Here is a 10,502-nt window from a genome sequence, read left to right as displayed (position 1 = left end):
TTTTTTCTATCGAATACAATTTGAATTCCAATTATCCAAGTGGTTTCTACCAATCTTATATCTGAATTCCAACTAAATTCAACTCGTTATCTGTAAGAAAAGTTATTTTTCACGAGTTATACAAAATCTAATTCACCCCCTGTATATAAAGAAGATATTTTTTTCTCAAATATCGGTATTAATTAATCAAGAGAAGCCTATTGGGCACCCGTGATTGTGAAAAAATTGATTACCTTCATCGGAGTATGATACGAGGGAGTTAAGGTAAATAAGTATCAAACATAGAAGAAATATAATATTTTATCCAATTGGTTATTGATAAAACAACTATGTAAATTTCTTTTAAAAGTTATCCATCTATAATATATTGGAATTTCGAAAAAATTCAACGATTCGTTTAAAAGAAAATTTCATTTTTCTCAAGTTGTGTATAATTTAATTTACCCCCTGTATACAAATAATTGACTTTTAGACAAGAATTATTACTAAATATTCAAGAATTTGCTATTAACTACGCAGGAATGTGAGAAAAATTTGATTATTTCCATCGGTGTCTTATACGAGGGTGTTAAAGTAAGTAAGTGTCAAATATCGAGTAAACATCATATATTATCCAATTGATTATTAGTAGAGAATGGCAACTTTGTAAATTACTTTTAAAAGTTTTTTATCTATAATATATCAAAATTTCAAAAAAATTCAACGATTCGGTTAAAAGAAAAAAATTTGAATGAAAATTTTATTTTTTGCAAGTTGTGTATAATCTAATTTATCCCCTGTATACAAATGAACGACTTTTAGACAAGAATTAGTAGAGAATAATCAAGAATTTGCTATTAACTACCCAAGAATGTGAAAAAAATTTGTTTATTTTCATTGATGTCTTATACGAGGGGTGATAAAGTAAGTAAGTGTCAAATATTGAGTAAATATCAGATATTATCCAATTGGTTATTGATTGAGAATGGCAACTATGTAAATTGTTTTCAAGAGGTACCCATTTATAAAATATTGAAATTTTAAAAAATGTAACGATTCATTTAAAAGAAAAAAATTTGGATGAAAATTTTATTTTTCTTATTTTCATTTACCCCTGGTATACAAATAAACGACATATTTACAAGAATTAGTATTAAATATTAAAAAATTTGCTATCAGCTACCCATAAATGTGAAAAAAAATTCTTTATGTTAACCGCTACGTTATACGAGGGTGTTAAAGTAAATAACAGTCTAATATTAACTGAACATCCTGTATGGTCCAAACGATCATTAATAGAACATTGTGACGATGTAAATTGATATTGAGAGATTCATATCAATAATATATATGAATTTCAAAAAAATCCAACAAGTGGTTTTCTTAAAAAAAAAGAATTAAAAATTTATTTTCCTCAAGTTACACCCTGTATACAGGTACAACAACTTTTTCACAACACTCAGTATCAAATATTTAAAAATAAACCATTGGACACTCAATTATATGAAAAGTATATTTTATTTTAATCTGTCTATAATACGAGGGATTTAAAATAAATAATAGTCCAATATTGATAAAAAATCTGTATAATTCAAACCATTAAAATATTTTACAATGTACCTGGTATATAAGAGAGTTGTGCGTGTGAAATAGCAGGGTTTCAAAAAAATTTCATTAATCGTATTTATAAAAAAAATTCAAGTTAACCACAATTTAATTCATCATACTGTATATGAATATCAACAAATTTTCAAAGTACCGAAGAGTTTGTTTCAATTAAAACAATATACGAGGGGGGCGAGAAAAATACGATTCCAATATCAAAAAAGTATATATTTCCATTATGTATATATAGTACGGAAAAATTTTCGAAAAAAGAAATCGAAAAATTCAAGTTTTATTTTCTTTTCTGGCCAATCTCAAGACGTGCAATATAACCTCGTCGACAGTTTGATTATTCAACAACGCTTTGACGGCTTCGTCATCTATAACGACGGTGAACAATAACTTTGCATTTTCCCTGATCCTCCCTATATAATCGAAATCTTCTTCCGAAGCAGGATTGTGTCCGCAACGTTTTATAACCGAATCCAACACCCTGTCCACCGGGGCGTCGGGATAACCGAATTCCGTAAGACATTCTTCATCAACGAGAAGCGTCAAAAGTTCCTTGATTGATTCCGTTAGAGTCAATTCGTTCCAGATTATATTTTCTGTTAAACTTTCGTTAGCCGATTCGCTAACTGCTGTTAATAATTGTTGTTGGAGTCTCTTCTTTTCGGCGTTGGCTAAAATGTCTTCCAAAACATCTCGGTGTCTAGCTCTGATGTGTCTCATGAGACAGTCGCGTCTTATGAACGCCCTACCGCAAGTCTCACAGCTGCAAGGCGGTTCCTTCCTGTGGATATTCATGTGCATTTTCAAAGAAGATTTCACCGCGAATCCTTTTTGACATATTTCGCAAACGAACGCTGAAAAAATAATACAGTAATTAGATTACGATGAAAATTGTTTTTTTTTATCAAATTTTAAGTATAAAAACCATTTAAATGGTACTTCAGGATTTGTTTTAAATTTTTAAAATATTTCTAAACGTACAAATTAATTAAATATCGGAATAAATAATTAGAAAATTCAAAATAAGTATTTTTTCAAAGTTTCATAAAGTATGCAAAATCTAATCACACCCTGTATACGAATAAGGAAAATTTCGTTGGGATCAGTTTAAAATATTCTTCTGGGTATTCATCAGTATCAAAAAAATTGTTTATTTCCACGTGAAAGATATACGAGGGTATTAATATAAATATATGTATAATAATAAATGATCATCCAAATGGACGTTTATAAAAAATTGCTACGATTTAAATTCTAATTAGGACATGTGCATCTAGAATATATTAAAATTTCAAGAAAACCTATTGAGTCGTTTTCTTTAGAAAACGTTTTGAATAAAAATTTAATTTTTCTCAAATCACACAAAATCTTATCTACCCCCACATTGAAAAACATTTCGTGAAGAATCGGTATAAAATATTTATAAGAAGGCTTCTGGACACTAGTAAATATCAAAAAAACTTGATTATCTCCATGTACACTTTATACGGAGGTATTAATATAAATAAGTGTCTAATGTTATTTGATCATCCTGTATCATCCAAATGTACGTTCATAAAAAATTGCTACGATATAAATTGGAATTGAGACACATATAGAAATTTCAAGAAAATATAATGAGTAGTTTTTTCTTTAAAACGTTTTGAATAAAATTTTAATTTTTCTAAAATTACACAAAATTGAATTTTTTCCTGAATATATATTAAGAAACATTTTGAAAACAATTGGTATAAAATATTCAAGAGAAATCTTCTGAGTGCTGATAAGTGTCATAAAATTGTTGAGTGTAAGTTATACGAGGGTATTAATACAAATATGTGTCTAATATTGAACGAACATCCTGTATCATCCAAATGGACGTTTATAAAATATTACTACGATATAAATTGCAATTAAGATACTCAAATTCAGATCATATTGAAATTTCAAAAAAATCTAACCAGTCGTTTTCTTTCAAAATCATTTTGAATGAAAATTTAATTTTTCGCAAATCACACAAAATCTTATTTACCCCCTGTATACACATTAAGATACATTTTGGTGTAAAATATTCAAGATAAAGTTTCTGGGCACTGAAAAGAGTGAAATAAATTGTTTATTTCCATATGTAAGTTACATGAGGGTATCAACATAAATATGAGTCTAATATTGAATGATCATCCTATATACATTGCAATTAAGACACTCAAATTCAGAAAATATTGAAATTTCAAAAAAAATCTAGTCGTTTTTTTAAAAAATCGTTTTGTAAGCATATTTCATTTTCATCGAATTATACAAAATCTTATTCACCTCCGTAGACACATTGAAAAACATTTCGAAACGAATCGGTATAAGATTTTCAAAAGAAGGCTTCTGGCCACTAGTAAATGTCAAAAAAACTTTATAATCTTCATTTATACGTTACACAGGGGTATTAATATTAAAGTATGTAAAATATAAAAATATAAAAAATTGCTACGATATAAATTGCAATTTATAAATTTCCGTTTAGAATATATTGAAAAATCTAATCAGTCGTTTTCTTTAAAAATCGTTTTGAATGAAAATTTAATTTTTCACAAATCACACAAAATCTTATCTACACCCTATGTATACAGTAAGAAACATTTTTTAAAAAATCGGTTTTTAAATATTCAAGAGAAAGTTTCTGGGCACTGATAAGGGTGAAAAAAATTGTTTGTTTCCATGTTCAAGTTATACGAGGGTATTAATATAAATATGTATCTATTATTAACAGAACATCCTGTATCATATAAATGGTCATCAATAGAAATAAGCCGTAATGTAAATTACAAATGATATTTTTATTTTCCTCAAATTACCCAAAATTTAATGCGCCACTCTGTATACAAATAAGACATTTTCGTAAATATCAGTGTAACATATTGAACAAATTCTTATTAGGCATAGATAAATGTAAAAAAGTTAATTATATCTTTGTACATTATACGAGGGTGTTATAATAGATAATCAAACAACAATAAAATTTTTTTTTTTCGATTGCTAATGAAAAAAAATAAAATGTCAATAACTCGAAATGTTTACACGATAAAAAAATTGTAAAAACAGATCCGGAATCAGGACGAAATTTAGAAAAAATAAATAAATGTCTTCTTACGTTTTTCCCCGCTGTGAGACAACATGTGTCTAGCGACATCTTCCTTTCTGAAAAACGTTTTTTCGCATTTGGGACAAGGCAGCGGTTCGGCCCCTTCGTGCATGTATTTAATGTGAGTTGTTAGACGAAGTTTTCTATTGAAAGCCCTTCCGCAATACTGGCAAGTGTACGCGTTTTCACCTGTATGGTGGAAAATGTGAGCTCGAAGCTGAGACGGTTGAATGAAAGCTTTGCCGCAGAATTTACACTGATGCGGTTTTTCCCCGGTGTGGGTACGCAGATGACGATTGAGGGTCTCTTTGGCGGCAAACGTCCTGTCGCACTAGAGAATATCAAAGAAAAAAAATCCTGAATCGAATCAACAATTCAAAATAACTAGAGATAAAGAAAGAAAAAAACAAGTATAGTTGCCAAATAACAAGTATAGAGTTGAATTAACAAGTATTGAGTTGAAATAACAAGTATAGAGATGAAATAACAAGTATACAGTTGAAATATCAAGTATACAGTTGAAATAACAGTATAAACTTGATATAACAAGTATGGAATTGAAAATAACAAGCATAGAGTTGAAAACAACAAGTATAGAGATGAAATAACAAGCATAGAGTTGTTTAAGTACATAAGAACATTGAAAAATACATTATCGGTCAGGATAAGAATCATGATCATATTTAATTTATTTGTATTATGGAATTTAGCGACTTTCTCTCTATATATGTAAATTCAGTGGACAAAAGGCAGAAGAAAAATGTGCAAAATTGAGTCTTCATTCGAAATTACTAGTAAAGAATCGAAAAAAACCAATATAAAATTGAAATAACAAGAATAAAGTTGGAAATAACAAATATTGAGTTGAAATAACATTATAAGATTGAAATAACATGAACAGAGTTGAAAATAACGAGCATAGTGTGGAAAATAACAAGTAAGGAGTTGAAATAACAAGTATAGAGTTGAAGTAACAATATAGACTTGATATAACAAGTATAGAATTGAAAATAACAAACATAGAGTTGAAAATAACAAGTATAGAGTTGAAATAATTAGTATAGACTCGAAAATAACAAGAATAGAATCGAAATAACTAGTATTGAGTTGAAAATAACAAGTATATAATTGAAAATAACAAGTATAAAACTGAAATAGTAAGTATGGATTTGAAATAACAAGTATAGGATTTGAATAAAAAATGAAGGATTGAAACAATAGGTGGATTTAATAAAAAAAACGTAGAAGAACAATTTTCCAGGTAATCAACTAATTAATTATCCTTAGAATAGGATAAAAGTCAACTGAAACTTGGTAATAATTTAAATAATCGATAAATCGTTAATAAATTTATTGAAAAAAATCTCAACTGACCTGATTACACCGATACGGTTTTTCCCCGGTATGCATTCTTCTATGTTTCTTCCAAGCTCCGCTAGATGGAAACCGTTTCGGGCACAAATCGCACGGATAAGGTTTTTCGCCTGAAAATATAGAGAAACAAAAAAATTTTCAATAAAACTCAATAGAAAAATATAAAAACGCTTTTCCCGACCTGTATGAGTGCGCACGTGTATATTCAACAACGTAAGTCCTTGGAATTCTTTATCGCAATAAGTACAAGTTAATTTCTTCTTCTTTTTCGCTTGTCCGGCGTGGATTCTCAAATGTTCGGCGAGGTTATCTTTTCTCGTGAAACATTTTTGACACACCTGCAAAATATCGATTATCAAAATCAATTTAAAATTCGATTGTTTGTTACTTACCCTACAATCGAATACTTTCCTCGGTTGTCCCATGCATCCGGTCTGCCCCATGTGTCTTTCCAAATGGTATTTTCTCGTAAATTCCCTGTTGCATTCCAAGCACTTGACAGTTTTCACCGAATGGACTCGCATGTGATCGACCAAACCGTCTTTGGTGTTGAATTGTTTTGAACATTCTGAACATTGATAAACGTCGCTCTTCGGATGTTCTATACTAGCGTGGCGGTGGAGGAAGTTCAATTGGACGAATAGTTTATCGCAATCTTCGCATTTGAAATCACCTATCTGAAAAATATTCAAATATCACGAAAATACGCGTAATTACGTCGTTTAACTTACCACGTGACCGGAATCTGATGGTTCTCCACAACAAGGACACAATTCTAACGATAACGGATCGTCTCCTTGAGATTCTTCGCGTTTTTCGTGATTCACCGTAATGTGTCTCTTCAGAGCCTAAATACAAAAACATAACCTCATTTATAAGTTTTACGTGTCACTCTACTCTACGTACGGAAAACTGGCAACGTAGCTTCATCCTAGATGTTAGTTTTATGACAGAATCGATTCGAATCAGTTAGAAATCAATTCAGAGTTTCACATAACGGTACACGATTAAAAGAAAAATATTATACCTACCAATTAATTTTCAATATTTTTTACCTACAATTATCAAATTTGGAAATTGAAATAAAAATTAAAGTGATTCTGAAGGATGTGAATAAACAAAAACATAACCTCATTTATACGGAAAAATGGGAACGTAGCTTCATTGTAAAGGTTAAATGTAAAATGTAAATTAAATAAAAGAAAGGTATAAAACTGAGTGGAATAAACAAAAAATAAAGAAAAAATAGTAATATAGTAATATAGTAAAATAGTAAAAATAGAATTCGATACCTAACCTAACCAGTCTATGTAAACATGGTCATTAATCTTATACAAGTATAGCTGACCACACACGTACAGTTTCAGTTTATATCTTAAACAGTAAACCACACACTACAGTGATTATATTAATTTCCGCCATGTTTTTGATATCAAATATCAAAATTTCACATAAAACTGCTATATAAATTAGATTCAATACTTATATAAAGAAAACTGTTTTTAGTTTTTAGTAAATATAGATAAAAAATATTTTTTTGGTAATAAAAAAAAATTAGAGAAACGGAGAAAAAGGTATGTAAATATTTTTCTTAAAATGTTCCTTTACTGTAAAAATTTCAAAAATACTTATTTTACAACAGCACAAAAAGTTGAATTACCATGAAGTTACAACAAGTTTTTTATATGATTTCAATTTTTTATACAATTATTATCATAAATGACTAAAAATAAACTTACTGCTGAAGTACGGAAAAGCTTATGACACAAATCGCACTCAAATTGCTCGTCTTTGAAATCCTGCACGGCGTCCATTCGTCCGCCATTATTAGAACTTTCACCGTTTTCCAATAACCGCTTTCTCTTAAGTGAATTTTCTTTCGCACTTTCGTTATTTTCAGTTTTTCTTCGATTTTCTTCATCGGTTGTAAGTACTTCATCATCTACCGATTCGGGATCGTCTATCGCTTCTTCTTCGTCGCGGAATTCATATTCATCTGTTGCTTCTGCGCTGTTGTAATCGTCTTGTGACGTCGAATCTACAGTTTCTTCATAACCTATATCTTCCTCGATTACGTATTCTATGGAATTTTCATCTTCGCAGACTTCTTCATAAATTATTGCGTCTCCGTCTATCTCTTCGTACTCTGTATTACTAATTAGTAATTTTTTAGAAAAAAGTTTAGTTTAGTGAATAGTCAAGTGTTATTTGATAGTTTAGTAAATAGTTAAGTTTTAGTGGATAGTTTAGTGTTAGTAATGGATATTTTAGTGAATAGTCAAACGTTAGTGATTACTTTAGTAAATAGCTAAGTGTTAGTGGATAGTTTAGAATGAATAGTTAAGTGTTATTGAATAGTTTAGTGTATTTAGTGTTAATATAAATAAATTACGTAAGATATACAATATACAGAATTTTAGTTTTTAAATTCTTTATGGGTCCAAAAATGTTAAAATTTTGGTTTTCAAACTTCCGATCTCATTTTTATCTCAAATACGCCCAAAAAACAAAAAATTATGGAAAATATCAATTTTTGGATTTTTTATGAGCAAAAATAGGAAGAGCTCCACTTCCAAAAATTTACTCGGGTAATTTTTTTCTAGAAAACATTCCTCTGTTCGTATATTAGTGATAAAAAACGCAAAATCTTCGGCCATATCATGGGGCCAAACCCACGAACTTGCATGAAATAATATACTTCAACAAATATCATAATCGAAATAAAACAGACATACGAATAAAAAAACCTCATACTACATCATAAAACAAACATACCATAAAATTCTCCCCATTAATTGTATATTTACCCACAACTCAGTAAGAATCCCATAGAAATCACTTCAAACATATATTTAATGTGAGGAGCATTTAAATTATGAAATAACCAAACAAAATTTTAACTTTTATCTAAATTTTGATGTTTACTTTATATTTTGAAACAATTTTTCATTAGTAGAGATAAATATACTTACTTGATTATATAAGTATGTATAACATTGTTTTCCTTCATAGTATCAATTCGGAGATTACCATCTGAATTGTTTTGGGAGATAAGTTTACCAATAATAGCTAATTGATCATTACCATTTTCTTGTATATCTATATTTTGTAAAACTACAGTATGCACTTCACCATTTTCCTCATCTGTTCTTTCTATTTCTATAAAATTTGTATTTGGTTCCAGCACTTCGACCCCTGTTTCTATTATTTCCGGTTTTACGTCCGGAATTTCCGTTTTGACGATACCACCTGGAGGTTCCTCCATCCTCTACAAATAATTTATAAAACTAACTTTCGGCACTAAAATTTTCTATATAAATTATCACAAATCAATTAACGATATTTTTTTATACCTAAAACCAAAATAAAATATATTATTATTCATTATTCTCAGTAAAATAATACAAAATTAAAAACCTCTACCCTAATAGTTAGACAACTCTACTTGCGTGGAAAAATATATAATAATTTTATCATAGTGTGATTAGATTAATAAAAACCAATTTACTATCACCTACTATTTATTTACAACACAAAATAAACAATGAGCAATGGAATTATACAATTAATTTATATAAAATTATCGAGTTTCAAAATAAAAACATTACTTCGAGATTGGTTATGAACAATGTCGAAGGTAACAAATTGTAGAAAGTTCGCTCGTCAACGTGTTACGTGAGTCATCACACTTTTCATTACTTTAGTTTTTTTAGTACGAAATTATTTTTCATCTACTTCAAATTGTTGCTAATATTATTATTCGGTTTATATAGTATACAGCACTTTACACACCACAATGAAAATAATATATAAATTCAACACTTACGCCTGAAAACTCGACAACCGTTGTATCACAAGAATACTCAAGATGGAGGCGGGCTATTTTCTAGGCGCGTCGTTTAACACAGCGCATGACATTGAGAACGTCATAGGAAATCCGTTAGCAGTGGTGTACAATTGGGGAGAATTTAACTGTTTCAAATAAATAATCATTACATATTTAATAATCACATAAATTTGTTTTTAATTGAAACAAACTATATATTTTCCAATAAAAATAAATATTTGTTAATGTGTGTATGAGAAACGTTGGTAATCAATTAATTAATAAAGTTTCTTTGTAAATACGTAATTCATGGAACAATGTTATAGATTTCAATATAATTATGATGTTTGAAATTTTTGTAATCAATAACGGTCTTCAATAGTAAATTATTGAATGAATAAACAATAATTAAAATTTTTTATCGTCGAAAATGTATGTTATTACCGCTAGTTTTTTTTTATTAGCTATGTAGGAGTTAAAATAAAACACTTTTTTAAGATAATAAATTAATGTAGATGTTACAATTCCATTTAAAGTTTCTTAATTTTGTTAATTATATTATTAATATAGATCAAAACTAAAACCTGAATCTAT

At 28.7% G+C, this 10,502-nt stretch overlaps 1 protein-coding gene across 1 annotated transcript; it reads right to left on the bottom strand.

The window, feature by feature from the left end:
* Positions 1 to 1,549: 1,549 nt before the first annotated feature.
* On the bottom strand, positions 1,550 to 9,964 carry LOC130441098 (zinc finger protein 678). The gene is made up of 9 exons (XM_056774628.1): positions 9,909 to 9,964; positions 9,055 to 9,350; positions 7,822 to 8,236; positions 6,814 to 6,930; positions 6,475 to 6,759; positions 6,264 to 6,420; positions 6,083 to 6,192; positions 4,718 to 5,039; positions 1,550 to 2,450 (listed from the first exon to the last, which is right to left on the bottom strand). Exons 2-9 carry the CDS (start codon positions 9,345 to 9,347, stop codon positions 1,870 to 1,872), a joined length of 2,280 nt encoding a protein of 759 aa, XP_056630606.1. The 5' UTR covers positions 9,348 to 9,350; positions 9,909 to 9,964; the 3' UTR covers positions 1,550 to 1,869.
* Positions 9,965 to 10,502: the final 538 nt, after the last annotated feature.

The sequence above is a fragment of the Diorhabda sublineata genome, chromosome 1, assembly GCF_026230105.1.
Source record: "Diorhabda sublineata isolate icDioSubl1.1 chromosome 1, icDioSubl1.1, whole genome shotgun sequence".
In the NCBI taxonomy this organism is placed as follows: Eukaryota; Metazoa; Arthropoda; class Insecta; order Coleoptera; family Chrysomelidae; genus Diorhabda; species Diorhabda sublineata.
Note: the sequence above shows the minus strand (reverse complement) of the source record. Positions and strands in the feature narration are given on the sequence as shown.